The 24,998-nt window shown below is 35.5% G+C and overlaps 2 protein-coding genes across 4 annotated transcripts in view; one reads left to right on the top strand and one right to left on the bottom strand.

Moving 5' to 3' along the window:
• The window catches only part of Madm (MLF1-adaptor molecule), a 52,416-nt gene that overhangs the window by 21,738 nt on the left and 5,680 nt on the right, over window positions 1-24,998 (top strand). The window contains exons 1-5 of one of the 3 annotated variants that reach the window (XM_069042462.1): window positions 273-339; window positions 20,751-20,975; window positions 22,252-22,382; window positions 22,915-23,009; window positions 23,601-23,684. In XM_069042462.1, coding sequence (XP_068898563.1) covers window positions 20,796-20,975; window positions 22,252-22,382; window positions 22,915-23,009; window positions 23,601-23,684 — 490 coding nt within the window. In that variant the 5' untranslated portion in view covers window positions 273-339; window positions 20,751-20,795. Of the gene's footprint in view, window positions 1-272; window positions 340-20,750; window positions 20,976-22,251; window positions 22,383-22,914; window positions 23,010-23,600; window positions 23,685-24,998 lie in introns of those variants that run through there. The other 2 variants (XM_069042460.1, XM_069042461.1) reach the window with 2 other exon arrangements.
• baz (bazooka) overlaps window positions 11,061-24,998 on the bottom strand; it is an 84,646-nt gene continuing 70,708 nt past the window's right edge. The window contains exons 19-20 of the transcript XR_011157925.1: window positions 11,533-11,670; window positions 11,061-11,479 (exon numbers count right to left, since the gene is read on the bottom strand). The gene's annotated coding sequence lies outside the window, so the exon portion shown is untranslated. The remainder of the gene's footprint in view (window positions 11,480-11,532; window positions 11,671-24,998) is intronic.

Genomic DNA, 24,998 nt, shown 5'->3' with positions numbered 1-24,998 from the left:
ATAAAATAGAAAATAATCTAAATTGTATAATTGTCCAACGGTTATAGATTGCCTGTAGAAATTACGTGTTCTGCCGTCAAGAGAAATTCAAATTTTCCATCAGTTACAGGAATTCAGTTGCGTGTGTTTCTGTAAAAACACCAAGTGGGTATTTTTGTTTCATTTAAACAGGATGGTGGAGTTGTGTAATGTTTAATTAATTAATATTATTTTTGACATTGACCATTTTTTTAACACGGTTAAATGAAAAGAGTCTGATTTTTAATCTTTATTTTCAGGTAAGGCAGCGGTGAGAACAATGAACACCCCCGAGACCCCCAATAAGGTTGCCTACGTGCAGTAAGTCAGATACACAACATATTCACAGTAACCTATAGAAAACGTTAGGGTAACGATGCTAATTAGTGTCGACTTCTCAGATCCTTTCAAAGATGAAGCTTAATGTCATTGTCATCATCACTGTGTAATGGTTCGAATGTATCGTATTGTCTTGAAAGTAGCCGTTTCGCCTTCGGCACCTTTTCGAAAGTGGCTGCAAGATGCAAACACGAACGGTAAATATTGACGATGGAAATTGGGGTTCGTCGGTGCCGGTGACGGTGACTGGAAGTGATCGGCGATTTTCAACTGGTCCAAGATTCGCGTTGCTCGGTGCCGTTGTCCTTCCATCTGTCGAACAGAAGTTGGTCGCTTCGAACCGCGTCTGTGGCCGAGTTGTGCGAGTTTGTCGTGCAATGACCCTGGATATCCTTGACGGCGGTGTCTCGCCGACGACCGCCAAGCTTCCGGCCGTCCAAAAGGTGCCGTTCCCTTTCAAGGATAGGCCTTCGAACGACGATCCTGAAAGATTAATTTTTTTCCAAATGCGAGGAAGTCGCCGATCGCACCTTGGCGTTTTCGGTCACGAACCCTTTCCGTGCCGTTGTGTCGTAAACCGGTTGCATTCGGTTATTCCTAATTTGTGGCGAAACTTTCGTTCCTTGTGCAAGGGTATAAAGTTGGATTAATAAACCTGATCCGAGTCTCTCCGTGGAGCGACAAGGATTTACCTACTTGTGGGTTTGCCGAATAAATAACTTTCAAAATGTAAGCAGGAAACTCGGTTAGGCAATCGATAAAACCGTATCGGACACGCAAATGCAAAACAGTTTTTTCTTCGGTAATCTCTTTCGTGGAAGTTAAAAAATACTTGGAAGATGGGAAAGTGCCATTTTTAATGGAAGGATATTGCTCGAAAATCACGACGTAAATACAAAGTAGAACCTCCACGCGTACGGAATACCGACGAGAATAAATCGTCGCCCCCTCTTTCGAGGGGGTTGATGTGCAATTAAAGCGACCACCCACCCGCACATGAATCTTTTGATCACGAATTGTGTAGTTGCAACACACCCTTGCACATTCACTGAAGAATTACGAACGGTTTCATGGACGATGGATTTCGTTTGCGACTTGCGTTGGTCAGGACACAAATGAGTCATCCACGTTGGATGGATGTCAGGAAGATCGTTAACCCCTCGACGAAGATGACTAATTCCAGTTGGTTCAAAGTATAATGTCCCAGTTTGGCTCGACGTCGACGTGTTGCTTCATGTTTCTTGGTGGGTCTGGATTTATGTGGAGGAGTCTCTCACGTTTTCATTTGATGTATAATCTGTGAGATTTTTTTTTTGGTGGAATTCATCGTTGGGCGTTGACATTGAATATTCGTTCTCGTGGCTGGTTGACAGTTTATGTGTCCGTTGATACCACGGATGACTGACCTTCGTCCGTAATAATTAACGTGCTAAACAGACGACGAGGATATTAACGTTGTGGAAAAAATCACGAACTTTATTTTCATGTGATTAATCCGATTCTGGACAGTTCGTGTCCGATTAATGAATCGAGAAATCCATTACGTGATTTTCTTAATCTAGCGGTGTTTTATTATTCCACAACGATCGACCAGAGATATCTCCTAGTAGCAACAGTGACATTGTTTCAGAATCACCTGACGTCAGAGGATTCAGTTTATTTGGATTAAAAACGAGATCATTCTTTGAATTACGTTCAGAACGCAACGTTGTCGTCATTGCACCACATGTGCACAGATACAACCCGTCGATTTATTTTCGTTGATAACTTTTCTCATTTGTAATTAATGTATCTCTGGATCTATGCGTCAGCATCAAATGCAGCATTGTAGAAGAACTGATTTACATCGTCCACACCTGCCGATGTCGTCTGCTTTTAGAACTAGAGTCGCAAATTTTCAAATTGCATGCACCCATTTCCATTTGACAACTGGGTGAGTTCCGGGACGAATTGCGGGGAAGAGGTTGGGATACGTCTAGACCCAGTCTGAGGGGCGAACGCATTTTATCGATCGCCATTACACAGCGGAAAACTACCACCGTCTTTGGAAGCGCTTCTAGCGAGGTCCTAGCTTGTATAGGTATTATACATCCTTGAAATTGTGACAGTGTTACCTTTTATCTATCGCTCTCCAGATAATTAATAGAGTTGTGGAGGAATTGTCTTTGGAAGCGAATGGCGGCCGCATTGTATATTGTGCAGGAAGTTTTTGCCGTTGGGGTGTGTTCGTTCGTTGAATTAGATTGGCCATGGTCATGGAACCATCATTAATGAAAGGCAACTTGATGCATGCGGTCCATTGATATTTTTGGAGCGGTAATGATGTATTCTTGGTTTATTGGAAGTTGCCGTTACGCCGCACACATTCTTTATTTAGATTTATTGGCATTTTATAGGACCCGGAACCGTCTAGTGTTGGGAGATGTTAACCTATAAAACACCCACCAATGTACGAGTACACCACCGTTTGTATAGTATAATCTCCAAGGAATATTCAAATTGAGGTTATGTAATCAACTGTAGGACCAGTTGGAGCTTCTAATTCGAGTTGTCTTTGAAACGACCAATGCAGAATTTTTTTAGCAACTGTTTCGTCTGGGCTTTTTGTTTAGATCATCAGAAATGTAGGTAAAATGAAATGTGAATATTTGTCTTTGGATATTTCCGAAAGAGGTGTTTTACTAATTTTTTGATTGTCAATCAATTTTGGGGTGGGGTCGATCTGGTTTATGATCAATGGTGTCGGCTTTGAAATAACTTTGGCACGGCGATTTCCGGAGAAACGTCCTGGTGGCCTTTCCCGTAATTGATAGTCCTTGAAGGATGGAGCCGCCCGAGCCATATTTGTTGACTTATATTTTATTCATGGAGCCCGTTCTTGTGCCCTATATGGATCGGGTGGGTTATCGCGCTACCATCTTCCCAGTTTCTAAAGCATTGGGCTGCTTAATGCATCTCCAAGGCCGGGATCTAAAGAAAAGATTGTGTTCTTCAATTGCAATTTAAGGTCTTGAGCAAAGATCGGAGAGGACGAGCCGTCAACATCACTCTCAATTATGTTGGACGCGTTCAATTTTTCTTCGCCCTTGTGCACTCCGGGGTGATATCGAGCAATCGCCCACGTAATTGAATCGCACTTCTCTCCTCCGTCACTACTATCATCATCTTTCTTAACGTCGACAGAAATAAGAATGGCAGAGTAAATGTGCGTCTAATTTATGGTTCCATTGGCCTCGAAGCAAGTTGCAAATCATCGTTAATTTGTTTTGCTGCCGGCTGGTGGAAAAAAATTGGCGTGTAATTCGTGCAGGGAAAAAAGCTGCAATCGATTAATACACGGTGTTGGGGGGGAGGGTGCGCTTTCGACCGTCTAGGCATTTTTAGATATGCTCGTAAAAACCCATTCGATCCGTCTGGTTCCCGGACTAGAACAATATCCTGGATTAGTTTTTTTTTCGTATAGGGGGGTAATTTGAGAGGAAGCGTCTTGGAAACTTTTCCATTATCCCGGAATACAATGTAAACCACTTTAACTAACTTGGTGTTTTGTATTGGAACGACGAAAATAAGTAATAGGGTGTCGGAGTAATTACTCGAATGGATTTTTTTGGTTGTTAGTAGGGTGGTGTTGTGCATTGGGACGATGATTTAAGATATTGTGGGCGTGCAACGGTTGCAACGTGCAAATAATGTGTTATGTAAAATAGTAAACATTTGAAAATTATTAATAAATTGCGCCAACAGTAAATAACACGAAGAATATACGTCACGGTCACGGGGTAACTACTGTAACATTTTTCCACTGCAAAAGTAAGCTACATATAGCTCCATTACAGTTGTAATAAACCGACGTAATATTGTAAACATTTAATTTAACGACTCGTCGCCGTAATGCAATTAAACCCATTTTAGAGGTTTTATTACTGGAATTTTTCGTATCATCTTTGGCTGCCCTTTCATCTAGTTTAATATGTTAGAGCAATTTAGTGGGCGGAACTTTTTCTACTTCATCTTTCACCAGTCGGAATTGATTCGAATGCAGTTCGTGCGCAAGGTCGGGAGTTTAGAAAGGAAATTGCGAATTTCGATTATATTTCCGGAGGACTGTACCAAAGTGGTCTCTTTTTCTAAACCACATCAATGTTTAATGATGTTTGTTGTATGGAGAAAGAAATAAAATTTCAGCAATGTCTATCAACTATGAGCTCACATTTTTTCTCCTTTCGCAAGTTTTTTTATTACTTTTTTTTAATCGACACGTACCTAATTTTTAGTTGTACAAATTCAGCCGTTCTTTTCTTATTAATTAATCTATGTCCGTATTAGTGATTCGCGATAATTATCTAATTTACTCCGGCGCCTTCTGCAATGTCGGTGAGTCATGGATTATGTATCTACATATAAATATGCTTTAGTGATTTTTACATTCTTTTAAGTGAGGGAAATGTTTAAGTTGTAGCTAGCGTTAAAGTACTTGTATGTATGTTTAACGTAAGAAGAAATGTAGCGACTGTTGGAAATTTAAATTAACCATAAAAAAAAAACAGGAAATGTTAGATATCTTGACCAACTCATTGTGATTGGATGAGAACAGGAAAATCAGTTGGAATAATTGAAATAGGATTCGAGGATATTGAGGAAAGAGGGAATGGAAGTTCTATAAATTAGAAAATGGGTTGTTTTAGGGTAGTTCGCATCATAGTCTCATTTAAGTTCGTACCAAGTTCGCATTAAGTTTGTAATTATTGTGAAGTCAGTTTAAATCAGTTATGTAATATTCAGATATTAATTTAGTTCATTGTATTAATGCATCGGGTTTTCATAAATGATTCGGATCACAAGAAGGCTGTGTCTCCATTTAAACACATGAAGTCACAGCATACCTGACGCATGAATGATTTATGAAAACCCTGTATATCAATATACAGGTGTCCCACCTAAGACTTAGGTCTTATATCTCTATAGGGTATCCCAAATAAATTTTCCGGTTTGGCGTAAAACTTTTACAGCGGTGACTAGCAGTTACGGGTCTCCAGTGCTTCCAAACCAGTTTTCAACTGTTATATTTGGAACCTCGGATCTCATTCAATATACATTTTGTACACAAAGATATACATTATTAATTTTGCTTAGTAGTGTCTGTACAGATAACAATCTAGAGATAATTTAGGAGGATTGTCGTTGCTTTCATGGCTAATCCTTGATCGCACGGTAGAACCTTTTTTTAACCACTGATTATTTACTACGAGCGTCAAATCACAATGACAACACGTTATCCGCATCGGTTTCTTTTGTTAGACCCTTATTGCGGTACCACTCTGAAGAATAGAAATCCTTACGGACTAAGATTTATGGTTTAAACGTTTTACCAGAAATCGGCAAATTTATTTGGGATACCCTATATTAGATACGGGTATTTGTACATAGATTTTAATAAAACTAAAGTACCTCGAGTCTTAAAGACGCCATTTTAACTCCCTTTATTTGTGAATTAAATCCTTTAAGGTTTATAAACAGCGATCAAATTAATTTGTAATCGAATTATCCATGAAGCCGAAATCGTATGTCGTTACTTGAACTCCACGTTCCTATAAACACAGTTTGAAACACAGGTTAGATCTCGACATGTCAATCGCAAAAGACTTACGGATTCAAATCCATGGATGACTCGATTACAGATTAATTTGATCGCTCGACACTAAACTCTAGAACAACAATAAACAATGACTTCCGCAAAAATTCGTCCCCCAAAGGTAGTCGTACTACAAGAAAAAGAGGAAAAAACCATGTTAATTTATTTAATTTTTCGCAGAATTGTTCAATTGTTTCAAAACGACTTGACTTGAATTATCTGAAAAATGTTTGCACATTTTTAACAGAATACCTAATTGAACAGTTCTAAAGTGTTCTGAAAAGAACTCTTTTTGAAAGACAAAATGAAAAGGGAGGAATGAATTTGCAGAAAAACCAAGAAAGCACAAAAGAATCTGATGATGATGATATCTGTCTCATGTTGCTTAAATAAATTCTCAAATATTGGTAGCACCATGCACTGCTGTCAAATGTCAAAAGCAGACGCAGGTTATATCGACTTCTGGATTCGGACCTTATCGGATTATAATTAAAAAATGGAATGAAATAGTATATTGTTATATAAGTGAGGAAAGGGATGCATTGCTAAACGAGAATGACAATTGGATCACGGGCGATAGCGAGTTGATCTAATCATTCAAGTTTAGCAATGGACCTTTCCTCACGTATATAACATACTATTTTTTCCAACGTCAAGAGCTTTCGGTTTATCTTGCATAGGTATTATCAATTTATTATTTTATACAAATCAACATAGAAGTAAAATTTGAAAATCACGTTTCCATGCTCACAGTAAACAATAAAATTTAATTAATGAATGTCAAGTCGTGTTTTTACCAAAACTTGAAAATTACTCAGAATTTGTATTTTTGGTTGCGTACAAAATAAATTCAGAAATAAGCTTGCTAAGCTAGATTTAAACAGCTAATCTGTGGTGCGTTCACAATCGACTCTTCAACGCCAACTTTGAGGATAAATTTAAATGAACACCCGACATATTAGTTGATTGTCTTCAATGTTTTAAATTTATTTTATTTGTTGGGATATCAGGAGAAAGGATAATTTATAAGAAAACTAAGAAATGATTACATACTTTATAAAGTATAATCAAAAATATAACAAGACTGTGCGTACGTACATATTATACGACCAAGTAAATTAAAACGATTGAGAAAATTGATGAAAGTATGTATTGACAATCCGACATTGAGTGGAAGGGTATGCATACCAAATTCGATAAATAACTTAAGTGAAAAAATCTAAAAGCGAATGAAATTATGTCATCAAATTTTACACTAGACAGCGTTGCCGATAGTAATTAATTATTATCGAGGAAAATGCGACGTTGGTGGTTTTTTGATTTTTGAATGGACGTAGAATATGGACGAATATGAATCGAAGATAAGAATAAAAATTAAAGTTATAAGATATTAAAAATTAATGTTTCCAAAACAAAAATTGTATTTTTTAAGATTTTCAGTGATTCAATACAGTTTACTCAATTGTTTGGTGTACCTATTAAAGAAGTGGTGTTTCAATCACTGTTCAAAATCCTGTAATTCTTTTTTATTTTTAATGATACTTCACTTAATCAGTTAATCTATGATGTCTAGAGATACAACGCGTACACTTTTGCATTTTTAATCATTGTTCTTATCACAAGATATTCGAATTGTTATTTTTCCTTTTTATTTTGCAATACGTCAACCGAACGAAGACGCTTAAATAGAATCTTATCAATCATTTTTATATAAATAGGTGTTTCTGTTTGTTGGATTTAAAATTTAATATCCAAGAAAAACATATTTCTTGTTATTTATAGTCGACGCATGAATGAAAATGTTCAGATTTAAAAAAAGATTTTCAAAAATATTGAACGTTAGTTTGAAAATAGAAGTGTTTTTTGGTCAACTGCTTTACAGTTTTCACTTGATTCACAGTTCGTTGAATATTATTATTATTACATAATCAGTAGTTGCGAACAACAAAATAGATCGTCGCTTTGACGAAATAGGTAACTAGAGGGTTCATAGAATCGCAAGTCTAATGATATCTTACCATTAATCGACGGAATCGTTAAGTATGTTCAGTGGGATTTATGGCGCTTCAAAGATAAAAATTGGCTAATTTTTTTAATATATCTACAGTCTTACTGCAAAAAGTAGGTTTGAACTAGCAGTCGGTAGGTGACGCATTACATACTTTATCATATCACCTTACGCCCAATGCCGTGTGCATAAATTCTAAAAATTTTATGTGATAAATATCGTCCGACGCCAGGAGCAATAATAAAAAATGTCTCGTTTAATTTACCAAGATTACCGAATTTTTCCGAACATCGCGAAAGTGAAATCGGTGCAAGATTACGTGTAAATCCCACGTACAAAAATTCGATTGATCGATTGCCGTTTCATGAAACGTAAAAGAAACGGTACTTGATTAGCGCGTCCCACGAAAATTCTTTGTTTGTTTAACTGCGTTTTAATATTTGCATAACACGCTTTTTGGCCGGTGTCGTTGAGCTTCCGTTTTAGACAGAATTGGATACCAACTAACAAAACAAAAAGTTACAAATGTGTTGGCATTATTATTTGGAATGCAAGTAACCCGCCGCGAACTGTCTCGAGCTGTCACTCTCATTTTCCGTTTGGCACGTGATGAGTTTTTTTTTTTTGTTTGTGGACAATTTAATTTTATGGCCTATTACTTAAAAGAAACGTAAATATTATTTAGTCTAAATCTGTTCGGTTGTCAACGTTGAAAATTGCCGCGTTATTTGGCGTCGTTGTAACATATACTTACTCATTACTACTGGTAATCACAATGTTTATTATTTTTAGAAGAGCTCCGGTGATAATTCGAATATAATTCTTTATTGCTTTTATCAAATCTGAAGCGCAATAATTCGTAGTAAACATCGTATATTTACTCTATTGCGCACTGCATTTATTTCGGAAGAAAATTACTGGCTTTATCAACGTGTGACCTATATTTTTTAAACTTTTATATTGGTAGCAAACGAATCCAATCGTCTACGACGTAAAGCTTGCAGTATACCACTTCCTGCGCCAGTTTTGTTTATTTTGCTTGCTCCTTGTTTGTTTTCGTGTTGCATCGTTTCCAAAATCAGTAGCATTTTTGTTACAATCACGTTTTTGTATTTTTCCCTTTGGTTTAATCGTATAAACAAGCTACGGTATAAATCTGGCATTCATTCATTATTACCATCGGCTCTCATTAATAATATACAAAAACACGACGGTAGGATGTGTTTACGTTACAGTTTACGTCAAAAACGAAAAACGTACTGTGCATTCCAGCCGTTTTTGCACTTGATTTATTTATAGGGTGGCATCATGATCGGTATTTTATGCCGTGATCTGTGAATATTGTTGTCCTTGCGCTCGGGAGCCATCTATGATTTAATTTCAGGTATAGCGTATGGAGGATAAGACATGTGGCGCCGCTGTTGATCACGTTACTCGTTCAAAATAAAACTACTCGAGGAACAATTATCACTTGGACAATGTCCAGTGTTCTAATATTGAATTCGTGTAACGAATGCAGTAGGCGCATTTGAGTTTAAAAATAGTAAAGATGTACAAGGAGAACGATTATTGGTTTGTTTTGGTTTGTAGAGTCTGGCCACGCGCTTTCAATTAATATCCTGTAACGAGTTTGCCATGGTGCACAAAAATAATTGTCGTTTTGGATAGCTGTTGCGTGTGGAAGAAAAGACGAAATCTCGTCACAGGAAGAAAAATGTTAATTCGAACCTTCCGCCACGAGGATGTGTTTTTTTAAATATCGTAAATTTTTTAAGTGGTCCGATTGAATTGATGGCAATTTGTCGTGGCCTTTGTTGTATTGCGAAGCAGGAAACACGCTGTTAAAGGGTTATTTTGGTTTCATTGCTATTTAAGCACTAAATCGCCCTGATTGTCGCGAGGACTTTAAAAATGTTAAGTTGTTTTCTGCTGTTTGAGTGATAGTAGTAGAAAAGCACATTCACTACAAAAAAGTTCCGATTCACTTAATAATTAATAATGACAAATCTTATCTCGCTTTGAATAAAGCTAAAAGTTTATATTACATAGTTATCGGGGTCTATTATCAATCTGTTTTATCTGTGTTGTCATAATATTGCATTATTGAGTAAATTGCATGTTGGTTCTGTCAATCTACGATTAAAAAGGGACTGTGACAATATTTAGCCCGCTAATGAAATTTTCACTAGCAGCAGAGGAATATGTTAAAATGACGAATGGACTAATAATCCAAAAATATGTTTTTTTTTAAACCAGATATATTCTAAAGAAAGACTGATAAGTGATTAGTAATAATTTCCCCTGAAAGGAATTATCCATCTAAAACTCTTATTACATTGTACTTCTATATTCAATGTAGCCTCCAGCTATACTTGAAGACTTCCAGCCTCCGTATTTTTTTCAGTTGAAGGTCTACACCCTTATTATTAGCCATGCAGCTGAACTTCGACGAAGGGAGTGACGCCTAGCTTAGCAGTCCTAGCGTTCTCTGGATTTCTCAGGAATCAGTGCCGAACACCCCACATTCCAAGCTTCTTCTACAACATCTACTTCGTTTTCGGAATCACTAAGATCACTCATTTTACTATTTCATTTTTAACAGGATTGGCATCAAGAATTTCACACAAAAAAAAAACTGCAATGGCGGTAACTCTTTACAGATTTCCATAGAAACGCAATACATACAAAAATTGGTATTATGGCAACATAATATGAAGGGTAACACGTACCGCATTATTTATTTTATGAATGTTTTGTAATAAATATTCAATCGCGCAAAAAACACCGTAAGCATCACGAACGATAAGGACATTATACCGATCTCAGACAATAATTGGAGTCGTCGCTGCGCGCCTCCAAATAATTGTATTAGATCGGTATAATGTTCTTACCGTTCTTTATATCTAGCGATCAAAATAATTTGTACATAATCGGATTTGAATCCGTATGTCGTTATTTGAACTACACGCTTGACCTACTTTCCAAACGTAAAATAAAACGTCAGTTGAAAGCCAAAATGGTGGGAAGTTTAAAAGTAAGATTTTATTGTCAAAAAATATGTGAATCTTTAAGAAAAAAACGTTTACTTTATTCAATAATTGTTACAATAAATGTTCTCCATGTTTTTCCAAGCACAAATGAGCCCTTCGTCTAACTCCACGAATTACATTTCCCAACACCTGGATCATTATTAATTTCGTTCACTTTTTCAGTTATTCTGAGCTTTAATTCTTGTAAATCGTGAACAGTTGTTTGATAAATTGAATTTTTTAAATGAGGTCACAAAAAAAGACCTCGGCGACCAGGTATTTTCTGTATTCCGACTAATAAGTCTGTTATCTGCAACATGGCTATTGTGGTCCTAGCTGAATGTGCGGTGGCCCCATCCTATTGAAAATATCCTAGGGCCGATTCATCATCGTGAAGGTGATTTACAAAAGGTTCCAAGATCACTTGTCGATATCTAACTGCAGTTAGGTTACCTGAAGAATGATTAAAAAGATTATAAAGTTAATAATTAGTGCATATGATTTACCTTCAAAAAACAGTGGTCCCATTATCCGTTGTCGGCTTCCTCCATAACGTGTTGAACAATCTCGATGTTTTCTGGCGTTCGTGTATCTTTCTGTCTACCACTTCCCAGTTTTCTTCGTAAAGTAAACGTTTCCCGGATCTGGGTAGCACAACGTTTTAGTGTATTGCAGAAATGAGCATAATCAACGAATTTATCGGGAAATTGCTCGCGATATTCATTCCATACCCCTTGAACGGCGACGTCTTATCTTTCGTCCATTTCGAAAATACGACAACGATGAATGCTTTGTGTTCCAATGAAAATGCCATTTTTAAGCAACACACGAAAGAAGTTCTTGAAAGGACTGATTTTATACCGAAATTGTTTCACTAGGCAAGAAACAACACAAAAATGCGACAACGAGAAATGAGAATAAACACACTAAATACAGCGTGAAAGACAGGTTAGGTTTTGTCGAATTTAATTGTATACCCAGGATTAGGATCTGACGGAAAATTGAAATTAACAACAAAATTAGATGAGGTTTTTCAGTTCTATTTAGAAATTACATTATGTATCAACATTTTTGAAAACCAAATCAATTTAAAAAAAACATCAATTGCAATAGACATACAGATTATGTATTTGTATTTTGAATTTTACTTAAAATTTAAGTTCCTTATTTAAATATGTAACTTGAAATATTTTTGTTGAAACATAGAATAACGTAAAAGAAATTCAGATAAAATCGATTAGTAGTAAGTGGGAGAGTGGACCGATGGGAGTAAATACCGATAACAATTTTGATAATGTGCGTGAAATTTATGGTATTCTAATTCTAATCTAATTGGCACATGCGGTGTGTGAATTGTGAACCTATCATTACTTCTTGTTGGTTTAAGGAATATTAAATTATTGAAAATTACCCATACTGTGTTTGTAAGTAACTCCCAGTGTTATTAAATCGAAACAACCTCGACACATGCAATTTGGCACAGAATATTTCTTTCAAAACAAAATTAGTCTCACTTTACACGTTCCTAGTTTATGTTATTGAAAATACTAATTACTCAGACACATGTCTGTGGTTGTTCTTGTAAATGCTTATTTTTCAAAATGATGTTTGGATAGACGTCTGCTTAAATTTAACTTGAGAAAAGACCATTACAAAAAAAAAGAAGAGATCGTCAAAAAGTTATAATACCTACCTATATACTTAATAAATTTTTGGAGAAAACTTCAAGTTTCTCCAATTAATTCTTCACTTATTCGATCGTCAACATTTAAGTAACTGTTAATGATATTAATATTTCCGATTTCTGATTTGCGAGAATTATGAGAAATCGAGTCTTAAAACATGATAAGATAATCTTGTAGAAAGTTGATTGTAAATAAATCAAGTTATTTTTGTACAGTCTAGCCTATTATACAAGTATAGTATACGTTTTCTGCTATATGTATAAAAATTGTTGTAAGTTTTTTTGTGCGGAACAATAAACTCCGACAAAAAGTGCATTTTACTTTAAGTCGCAATGTTTGTTTGGCAGAAGAGATAATTTAATTATTATATTAACTCTTAAAGTAAACAATCGTTTTGGCCGACCTTGTAATTGTAGAGGAGAGAATGAAAATATAAATGCTTAATCTTATCGATATATATGTTTTTTGACAGAAGTCTGGCGCCAGGTGGAATTAGCACATCTTGTAATAAAATCGGAAATTTTCAAATGAGCCAAAAAATCTACTTTATTGCTTGTTTGACCAAAAATCTACAAAGAAACGGAAAATGTCCCGAAATTGCGCAGCGAATAGTTTTTATGGAAGCCACAGCTGAACCTGTCAAAAAATATATTTATCAATTTTCAGATGATAAAATAAATAGTCGGTGGCAATTGTAAACAGTCAATATGGACAAGTTTGTTATCGCTCTTTTCGCGCCATGTATTTGTAATGTGGATAAAATAAAGTTACAGACATCGTCGGAGTTTCCTTGTTGGGCTAAACCGGGAAGCCCCCCGTTGTGGATTTCGTTTCCTTAAAACGCTTTTACATTTGTAGACGGATAATGTGAATCACTAGAACAGAACTGCCGAAGTTGGCGCCTGTATTTTACTTTTTTTTAAGGGCGCGCAAAATCAGCGGGTATTTTGAGAGAAGACCGTAATTAAGGGGAAGGCTGAGTCTCCTTAGAACCATTATTTTTATCCAATGTAAAGGCCACCGTTTTCAAGGTTACACCTGTCGTGATTTTTGGATGGTCGTACATACGACGTCTATAGAAATTTTGGCCTCCCGCCAAATCGGTTATGAATGCGGCGTCGAATTCAGTACCGTATAATAATCGTTTTTTGTATCATTTGCGAAGTATCTGAATTGTTTCCAGACCTTTAGAAATCCTCTATAGGAAGAGTTTTTATTGTCAATCTTTAACGATTAGGAAAAAGAAACACGATAAGAATGCTATTTTGGGACTGTTCTATCTATATTTATTACGTTAAAGTAACGACCTAGGATTCCACTTTGTACTTGTTTATCTTATCAACCGTTCTATTAATGATTCATGTGGTAGATAAATTCAATATTATGGTTCAATGCGCAGCACATCGCCAATAAGTGTACAAGGTGATAAATTTGTCGCCTTTTAAAACTTTTTATTCATGAATAAATTTCTTAGTATATACGTGTGATCCTGAATCATATACATATTTTTGTTGTTAAACCCTATCACATGTAGTAGAGTGAACCATGAATGGTATTTGTATCTACCGAAAAAGGTCTGATTGGCTGGTGTCGTAATGTGTTAGTGTTAAACCATGGTCACGAGGTATAGGTATTTGTCCTCTTTGAAATCTACAGAAAAATGTGTTCTGTGTATTTTTTTTTTTTGTCCCAGACACAACATCAATTTCCTACGCCACTGGATTACAACACTGGTTAAAAACAGTTGAGACAGCGACTTTTATCTTCGTTAAGGCTATTTGCGGAGCACCACAATTTAATACTAGATCCCAAGGGGGTCCTGACTCGCCCAATGAAAATAAAATAAAAAATTATCATCCCGTTTGCTTTGACGTTCCGAGAATTAAATTAGTGACGTACCATGTCGTTCAATGCAAATATGTTTGTTGCCGGACCACCATTTAATGGATTATACCGTGGAATGTTTCGTTTTATGTGTCATTGTTGCTTTTTGCTTGAAATGTAACCCTTTATCGTTCATGTTGTTTTGAATGATGAAAATAGTTATTCGAAGCTTGTGCATGTATTTTATATAACACCCATTAATTATTATGTGTAGTGACAATGTTGTCAAGAATATTACATAGTCACGATAATGAATAACTTAAAAGTTATAATATTCTAATAGTCCATTTTGTTTCTTTAGCAAAAGACAATTAAAATTTACCCTTGATTTAGTTGAAAAGGAACAAATCTTTCAAGTACTGGACCATTGTTGTTGCATTCGGTGCGCGGATATGTCGAAAATTGCAAAGGACATTCGTATTTACATACAAATAAATTTGTAATTCACTCTTTGTAATCAACATCTGAACATCTTATGACAGTGTATTTCTAAAATTAGGAAAAAGGATTTCCCGCAATTTACAAAAAAAAGTGTTACGAGAGGAGTTAGTTAAGAAATAGAATCCGAATTGTTTGACAACAAACTATGAGTAAATGGATAAGGGAAGCAAATCAAGGTAATTTGGGAGAATTTCTGAAACGCAAAATGTAATTCATGTTACACTCTTGGTTTGAAATGTCTATTAAAAAACAATTCTTAATAACTGAAGGAACTTGATCTGTCGGCATTTCAATGCCAGGCTTTTACGCTGTTTGTCATAACAAAATACAAAAGAGAAAGACTTTGATGTACTTACCGTGAAATAATATATTTTTTATAATGGACGAAAGAAAAGCACCATAAGTTGGAAATTTAATATTGCAGCTTTCTAGTCTAGTGTTCTACTTGTGGGAGAAGTTTTCAACATTCGTTATTTCCAATACTTACTCCAATACTCCTAACTGACTGTTTTGATAAAAGTTTGATGTAACTGAAAAGATAACTGCTTATGTGAAAATAGTTTTTTCTACCATCAGTATGATGGAAAGATTTTTCTCACGGTTCACATGACCACAAAAGTGATAATTGCTCACAGTAGGTACGCAGAAATGTCCGTGGGCAAAAATTTTATTTTCAATTGCGTATGCGCGTTTCTTGCGTATCAAATGTCAACCAAAACTTGTTTTTAATGTTGTATGTATTTCTCACTCGTGAAAAATTGGCACTTTTCGGCACTTTATTACACAACATACTATTCTTCAATTTTATCATAGCTCGAATGTAGTGCAGTGTACTTTTTAATTGCATTTATAAGAGCAATAATTAAAAGTTCTATATTTAATGACATTTCAAGTTTTTACTGAAGTTTACATATTTAAAATAATTTGAGGTTTCCGAATATGTATTGTATTTTTGGACGAAACGGTAACTTCAAATATAAAGCTATGCTAACTACAGTCGTGTTCATTAAAGTGTTGTACAGCTACCTTAGAGTTGTGTGTATCGGATTTAAACAATATCAGAACATCACCATGGATGTTTCTCTTTCTTGTTTTTTTTTTTTTTTTTGTCAGTAAGCATTATTAGGCATTGCTAGGAAGCGTACACGCAACAAAGCTGTACAGCACTTTTTTGAACTGTACGAAATCATGTACAAATTCACATATGTACTAGAGATATTTTCATATTTGATGGCGGAAACAAAAGACTGAGAAATGTCACAAATTTGTATTGTCAGTGTCAAATTTCTCAAAGACGTTCGTGATTTCGACAGAAATGCAGCAAACTGGCAATAAGAAAGTTATTCATCGTCGAACTAGAGACAAAATTTGTAATACGTTTGATTATATGAGAATAACTTTTCCTTTTGAACCACTGACAAAAATTGGTTCCCTTAGAATTTATTTTTTCAATCAATTTAGCGAAAGTTTAAATTTACCTCAACATTCCTTTTTACGGCGTTTATGACAAATTTGACACTGACAATACATTTTTGTGACATTTCTCAGTCTTTTGTTTCCGCCACCAAATATGAAAATACCTCTACAAATTCTGTACAAGAGCTTTTTGAACACAACTGTATGTATTGGATTCTTCGGAAGTTTTGTTTTGAATACATATACTTTTCGGTCATAATGGGCGGGCGTTTTTACTTTTTCATGTGAGGTCTAATTGAGTTACAGATCTATTCTGGTAATGGATTCATAATTGGTCTAAACTTGTAAGTAAATAAACACAAGTGGCTGGTAAACTGAGAAACTAAACAAGAGGATGATAAGAGTCTATTTTTAGACATTCTGAAGCAGCGGTGTTGTATGTAAATGTTAATTGTTCGTATCGACAATTGTTCTTTCTATATATACAGTGTTTACGTGTGAAGACTCTGCATCTTTTATGATCAACTCCCCTTTAACACGCGTAGTAACCATTCGGTGTAATTTTCGCCACAGTTCGTGCAAAATATTTCACGATAAGAATCAACATTTCCCTTTCAGACGTTAACAGTTTATATCATGTTTGCTAAGATAGGTACCTTGAAACAGTCTGCCGCCGATGATGGTGCGTCTTTTCATAATCCCATCATGTGATCGGAACGACGTGACAGAAACGCATTGTATGTAAAAGTGATTAGTAAAAAAATGTGTGCATGACGCACGTGGTAAGAGCAACAAATCGGATTAATTCACTCCGTGACGCCCTTATCGCGTTTCTTGTAACAAAATATCATGTTAACGGCATTCCACAATGGCATTTTCCTGAATCCCGATCACTTCCACATTGGTGGGTTCCGAGGTTGGGCGTGGGTCGATCGCGTTCGTTTCTTTCCCCCTTGAAGTTATTTAAATTGGCACCCGTTTCACTAGAGTCACAGCGAAATTAGATCGTCGCAACTCACACCCTCTTGTCGTAACGATACGCGGCAGCGTCAGTGGGTTTCCGTCGGTATTCCAGTCGCGCGAAAAGGGACGACGTTAATGTTAATTCATTCAAAATATTTGTCGCCGTTTTTGTAATGAGTTTCCAAATAGGTTTTCACAATGGCTTTGTCCGAATATGACGGCGTAGCTCGATGCAATTACCGTCTCGTTGAAATGCATTGTCGTGAGTCATAATAGGCGTTCTCATCTTGTGATTTTGTTATGCTAATGATCATTGTTTGAATTTTTATTACCTTTGCCTCCAGTGGGAGGCACATACTGGACTACTTCCTAACATCTTTCCTTATCCGTTATTTTTCCGGTTAATTCACAAGGAGGAGAACGTGTTCGTTCGATTTTGAGTTACAAAGGATTCATCGTAGTTCTTAATATCAGCAAAGTAAAAATAAACCTTAAAGTCCGTGTAAAGGTAAAGGTCGACGAAGATTCACCCGGGGGGATCAAATTATAGTGTGCCCTGAAAAAAAATGAGAAACACTTTTAATTAACGTAAGAAGAACAACTATGTCACTGTAATTCTTTTGATCTTTGACGGCATGTAGAAAAAATTAACAATATATTCTTCTTCACTGCCTGCATTTTTCTAGACAAAAGATTCCTGAAAAATATTTCTTGGATATCCCCTGTACACAGGGTCTCCCTGTATTTCCCATGGATCCCCCTGTTTCTCCCCCGTTTCTCTAATCTGTGGATCAGAAAGGGAAGCTTACAATTTCAATCACATTAAAATTATCATTGCGGACAACCTCCTTTAAACTTGACAACTTCATTAATATTATTTTGAATTTACAATAATGGGGATATTTTAATGACAACTTTATTGCGAATGTATATACCTATTTGTTTTGACATTGTGCACGACTAGATACGCAATCTTTCTTAAATTTTGTCCAAACGTGTCGGCGAACTGTAGAGTTTTCTAGGATTATTTATAGGGACAGATTTTTTGGTTCTTTCAGTCCTCATATTGCAGAGGTGGCACTAATCATAGATAGAGTTATGGTATGAATATACCATAATCCTGAAAATTATTTTTAACTAACATTTATCCATGTCTCGTGCTCTCAATTGGAAACAACAATAGAGTGATCAAGGCACGTTGTTCCTATTGATGATTGTGTAATCAATTGTTTAGACCTGGTGGTCATATAGTGTATACTGGGTGCCCCAAAATTCGCGGAACAACTCAATATGTCAATGTCAACTCGTGTTGGAAAATAATGATAAAAATAATTTAAAAAATTCAATACCCTTTAGATTGGAAGATATACAGGTGTCTCAAAATTCGCAAATTCCGAATTCAGGGCGTGGTAGTGAAGGGCCCGGTGGAGTTCGAAAAATACTTGGCTCTTCCTGAAGTGTTTATAAGCACTTCAATTTTGTTCAATACATAGCAGCCTTCATATCCACAGTAACAAAATACTGTTCTAGCTACGTTGCCGTTCCATTTTTAAGAAAAATTACAAAATCTTAAGATTTTTTTACTCCAAAGTAAAGCTATTTTTCAAAAAATTGTTTTACGTTATTATTTTCCACAATCATTACACCATAAATAACAATAAACACTGAACTTTTCAGCCTGTATTTGAAGAAAACGCACTTCAAAGAGTGCACCTTCAGACCAATGTATCTTTTTTGTATGGGTTGTATGGGCTCCAAAAATGCAGCTTTGATCTCGTTTATTTTAAATATTAAAAAAGATTTTGACTACATATTTGTTTTAGTATTAGCCAGTGGTATAACAATTTTGAATGATTGTGATCAACTGATTATTATTTTCTTTGCTGTTTCCATGTCCATTTTATCTCAAATAACGTATGACAACATGGCTTTGATTTTTCTTTCTTACTTCCATGGATATAACAAAAATGAAATATTTTGCACACTATTGGGACACATGGAATGTTTTTAAATGTCACATTTAGGCCCGATTTATTCACCTTCAAGTAATTTTATTTGAACGGTAATTACCATGGAACTACCAATAGCAGATTCTAAATCATAGCAACTACATACATATTTACTGGCCAGATAAATTTACTTGAAGGTGAATAAACCGGGCCTTAGTGTAACAAGTAGGTCCATATTTTCTACAAAAAAAAAAGATTGATTTTGTTTTAAACGTACTGCTAAGCTGTTCCGCAAATTTGGGGGCACCCTGTATAAAATTTAATTTTTTGAAATTACCGTTTCACTTTTTCATTCCATAAGACACCGTGTTCTTTTTCTGACCTCAACATACTTGCCAACGGAATAGTTACCCAAATTTTAGATAATAATACATATTTATGTGATAATTAAGATAAATTATTGTAATTTAGAGAGCTTTAACTAAAACTCGAAATTTCGTATCATGAATTTTACAGATATAAATATGTAGGGCCGATTTCACCAACGTGAGTTAAATTTAACTACAGATTAAAATATAGGAAAACATTGTCATAACAATAGGCAACTAATGTAACGAAGCATTTTAACCTGCAGTTAACGTTAACTGGCGTTGGTGAAATCGGTCCGTAGTGATGTAAAAATTAATGATATGTGTCAGAGAAGTATTTAAACCAAAGTGTTTGGACGTTTAATACGATGAATTATGAATGAAGAAGTGATGTTTATTAAATTTTAATTTGGAATTATCTGTTTAATAAATTAACTAGAATCACGCACAACGTATTTGAAGAGAATTGAAAAAGCAACGTGTCATACTTACACCGCAAATTTGTTGTTAGAAATGCTATAGTTGTGTGCTTTTTTTAGTAAAATACTATTTGAATTCTCTACTACTCAAGATAGAGCTTCATTTAATTATTTGATTCGCATTGACTTACTGTCCTAGAGAAATTGGAACTGTTCGGTTCATGTTTTGGAAATCGTCTTTTTCTAATGAAATGTAAACGAACGTGGTTTCGAGAGTCTCTAATTGGCAGTTTAATTAATGTGATCGTGTGTTGGTTTTGTAGAAAGTTCGCAGTATCAGAACCAATAGAAAATAGCCCATTTACCATTAGTTTCTTTAAACATATCATCTGCGCGTCCCATGTAATTGCGCGAAAATACGTTTTCTCCAGCACGGTATCGTATCGAAAAAATATTTTGAAACATCCAATTGATTCGTAATCATAATAGTAATAACAATTGAGGTCATGAAATTCAATCAACATAGACGAACGCGTCGAATTTTTATGTTTGCTGTAGATAATGAAGTTGTCATTGTTTCATTTTTGTGTTTGTTTTAGGTTGAACAAAGAGATGTGCCTGGAATTGACTGCGCCTATCTGGCTATGGATACAGAAGAAGGAGTCGAAGTCGTTTGGAACGAAGTCCAATTTTCGGAACGTAAAAATTTTAAGAACCAGGAGGAAAAGATACAACTCATTTTTGAAAATCTCACACAACTCGAGCACCCTAACATTGTCAAATTCCATCGGTATTGGACCGATACACACAACGACAAGCCTCGGGTAAGCATAAGTGGTAGAAAATTGTGGTTTAACACTCGCTCTAAACAGAATTACGTACAAGATTCATTTATAGAATCTTTCGCATGAAATCGACCGGTTGATTCTTTGTAACGATCTACTTTAAAACAATCGTTGAAATAAAATACACATATCAAAGAAAGTTACAGTTTAGTCGATATTCCAAATAAAAGGTAACATCCCTTGAATTCAAACGCTGTTTTCAGTTTTACACACAGGTTTACAGAATTGCGATTTTGATTAATTAAATTTTATTAGGGATTACGAGTGTTTTTTAAAATTTGGTGTCGAAGTAGGCGTTGAAGAGCCGATTGTGAATGCACTATTCGGATAACTGATCAGCTGTTTGAATTTTACGCTCTTACACGAGCTGTGCGTTCTCAATCGACTCTCCAACGCCAACTTCGACGCCAAATTTAAAAAATCACCCTTTACAACTAAATGTAGATATATCGCTACATTCAAACAGTATTACCTAGGAAACGAGTCTATCAAAGTTCCAGCTCAGTAGAGAAACAACTTTAGTGTTCCGCACTCCGGTTGTTTATGCTCTCGACTGAATTAGTTGATAATTGTCAACAAAGTAGATGCCAGTTTGTGCAGTGTGTACTTTAACTCAGCCGTAGTTTTATTTGTGTTTTTGCTAATATTACATGAAATTACTAAAGGTGTGAACAAATAAAAACGTATCTATTAATTATATTTGATGATTTAATTAGAAGATATACCTACAGTTTTGTAAAAATTGTATCAATAGCAATATGTACTGAAGTTGTGAGAATCAAGGTGTTTCTGAAATTGGGGATCTTGTTAATGTATTACACCGTGTGGGGTGGCACACAAAATTTAATTCAAGTCCAAACTTACTTTTTTAAATACAGCTCTGAGCTAAATTCTTGATGACATCGAGTCTTCCAATTAGAAGATCGTTTTTATGCGAAGACAATGCACAAGAAACGTTAATATTTTTTAGGAATTTTTTGAATCTTGAAAGTTAGACCTGCTTCTTATATCCGTGTAAACATAATTTTCTTTACTTGCTACATATTTCTTATCGTAAATATGTAGTTCGTTATAAGGCTACTTGGGGCACGTAGTTTAGATTGATGTTGCCCATTTGAATAGTCATTTTCTGTACATACTAACTAAATACGAAAATAAATCACGAACACACCATTTTGATATAAGTTTTAAGAGCCCATTGTGTTTGACTCGATCACATTCCACGTGATATCGTAACACGTGTTTTTTGTTGCAGGTCATATTTATTACGGAGTACATGTCCTCAGGTTCCTTGAAACAGTTCCTCAAGCGTACGAAACGCAACGTGAGAAGGCTGCCACTCCCGGCGTGGAGGAGATGGTGCACACAAATCCTCTCCGCTTTAAGGTAAATTTAAAAAAGCGGTAAAATAAAGCCTACCCCATAGTCGTTAAGTTACTATTAAAATTATACTTTAATCTAGTTGTTAAGATGATGAGATTTTATTGTAAAAATTGTGTCGCCACGATGATTCTGATTTTGTGAGTATGTAAATTGTCGTGGTTGACAAGGAAATGTTGTATTATTTATATATTATATATTACAAATCATGTTACATTGTTAATACCATGTGTTCACAGTGTCAGCGCAAAGGTAAGTGGTTTTTTTAGCCCAAAAATACAATTTCTATGCACCATATCGGGAAAATCCGAAAAACGTTTTCTCTTTTCGGAATTTTTATGCCCTCCGCAGGCGCGGTCTGTCATGTGTGGTTTTTGTCGTTTTCCTTTTCTTTTTTTTTTTTGGTGTCTTGTTTTTGGGTGGATTTTGGGCCGCGCCTCGGTGTAGCGCATAAAAATCCGAATTTTGTGTCAGCAGTTTGCAGCGAGATCGGCCGGCGTTCGTCAGTTCTATGATCTGCAGTCTGTTTTCTTTCCAGTTACTTGCATTCCTGTTCTCCGCCAATCATCCACGGCAATCTGACCTGTGATACCATATTTATACAGCACAATGGCCTCGTCAAGATTGGATCAGGTAATCACATCGAAAAATCTCATGAAATTCACTTTTTTCGAAAAAAATGTGTCTTTTACTTATTCAATTGGTTTATTTTTTTGGAATTATTATGCTGTATAGTTCGCGATCAGCGGCGGCGGATCGTTACGCCCAGCCCAGACTTGTTCGTTTCATGCCCTGCCAGCACGAAATCTTCGCGATGGACGACCACCGAAAGAACTCATCGAGATGTTGGCACGGCGTCAAACGGACATCAGCTGAACTGGGCATGCGAGATGCTTTTTGACGGGCATTCGTTAATCTTTCCTCATCCATTTCGTGTATGTAAAGTAGGGAAAGGATACGATACTGAAAATATTTTACACGCACTAGTGATGAGTGAGGAAAGATATTCTGTAAAACGTCTGCTCCCAATTCGTGTCTCAATCATTTTCGAATCGTTCACTTCCTTAACACTTAACTGGACTCAGTTGCCCGATGGTGATTAGCCACTTTACGTTAAGAGATCTCGAAGATGGTTCGATGGTTCGTTTGCGCCGTTGGTTGCCCACTATCAGCCACACTTGGAGCTATAAACTTTTTTTACTAATTTCGCTTTCATTTCTCTAGTGGCTCCTGATTCCATAAACCATCACGTTAAAACATGCCAGGACGATTTCAAAAATATGCATTTCATTGCACCAGAACATCCTAGTAAGTAACCGGCTTTTCTAGTAATAGTTTTGTTTTTTTAAAGTACCTATGGAATAATAAATTTTCGTTTTGTTCTATTTAAGCTTCACGATCGTGAGAGGATCCCCTCAAAGACAAAAGAACATGACGAAATTTATTATTTGTCTACTCATTGAATTTTTTTGTATTACTTTGTGGTGATGGTTTGCATATTTATACTTTTTTTGCATTTTTCACGAATCTCTTCCCTTTCTCTTTCACTCATCATTTTTCAAGTGAATTAACGAGATATTAATCTTTACAAGTTCAGCTAATTTAGTTATAACAATGTCTGATTAATTTTTTGTTGGAATCGGCAACAGATACGGTTGTACGTGGAAAAATCCTCTCATAAATGATTGCACTTTGGTATGGCATTAGGTCAGTGAATTACGAATTAATTATTTGTTTGCTGCGACGTAGGTGTAATTTTATCATTTATTTCGATTATTGGAATTGTGCGTTATTATTAGAAAGTATGAATACATACTGAACACAGGAATCCACGATAGTACTGTAATTACTAATTATTTAAACAAAGAAAATAATTCATCGTTTAAATCAACAAAATTAAGTCAGGATTTTGTTTTACTTAAAGAAACCTTGGGTGTACCGTAAAATATACGTAGAAAAGTAACAGTCTGTAAATTCAACTCGAAATTAAAATAAACAGGATGAATTAACAACTTAATATAACATAACCAAGATAAACGCCAAAATAAATTCGACGGAAAATACAAACCATAACGATTTTACCAGAATTTAAAGCGCATGCCCCCGCTTCGTCATACATGAGTTACTTGTTGAAAAATGTCAGGAATAAAAATGTCACTGAAGATGGTTCCAACATCACTTAAGTAAAAAATAATTATGAGCAATTTCGTCTTAGGAATGCTTGGATATTGATTTTAAGAAAGATGTACTGCCTTACAGGGTGAAACCTTTATATTTGGGCCCTATTGGAGAAGGTCCAATGCACCGAAGTAAATCCAAGGTCTGATAGGAAAATTTTAACGTACTGGAAACTTCATTACTTGTGGGACTTACGTGGTTGAAAAAAGCCTTCATTATTTACTATCAAATTCCACAGTTATATGACTCAGCCTGTCGCAACAAAGCATGAATAACTCTCATTTTTTGCTACTTTGCACTGCTAGAATATTGAAACGTTCATTGGATTACGTCAAAATTTTCGTATCCTTGAACTGGTAGTGATTTTATGTTCAATTTTAAGTGGAAAAATTGTTAATGCTGTGATTAACTTTACGGCTGTCGTTAGGGATTGTGGTAGATTTG

Source organism: Tenebrio molitor, chromosome 3, assembly GCF_963966145.1.
Source record: "Tenebrio molitor chromosome 3, icTenMoli1.1, whole genome shotgun sequence".
Taxonomy (NCBI): Eukaryota; Metazoa; Arthropoda; class Insecta; order Coleoptera; family Tenebrionidae; genus Tenebrio; species Tenebrio molitor.
This window is presented reverse-complemented; position numbering and strand designations above follow the sequence as displayed.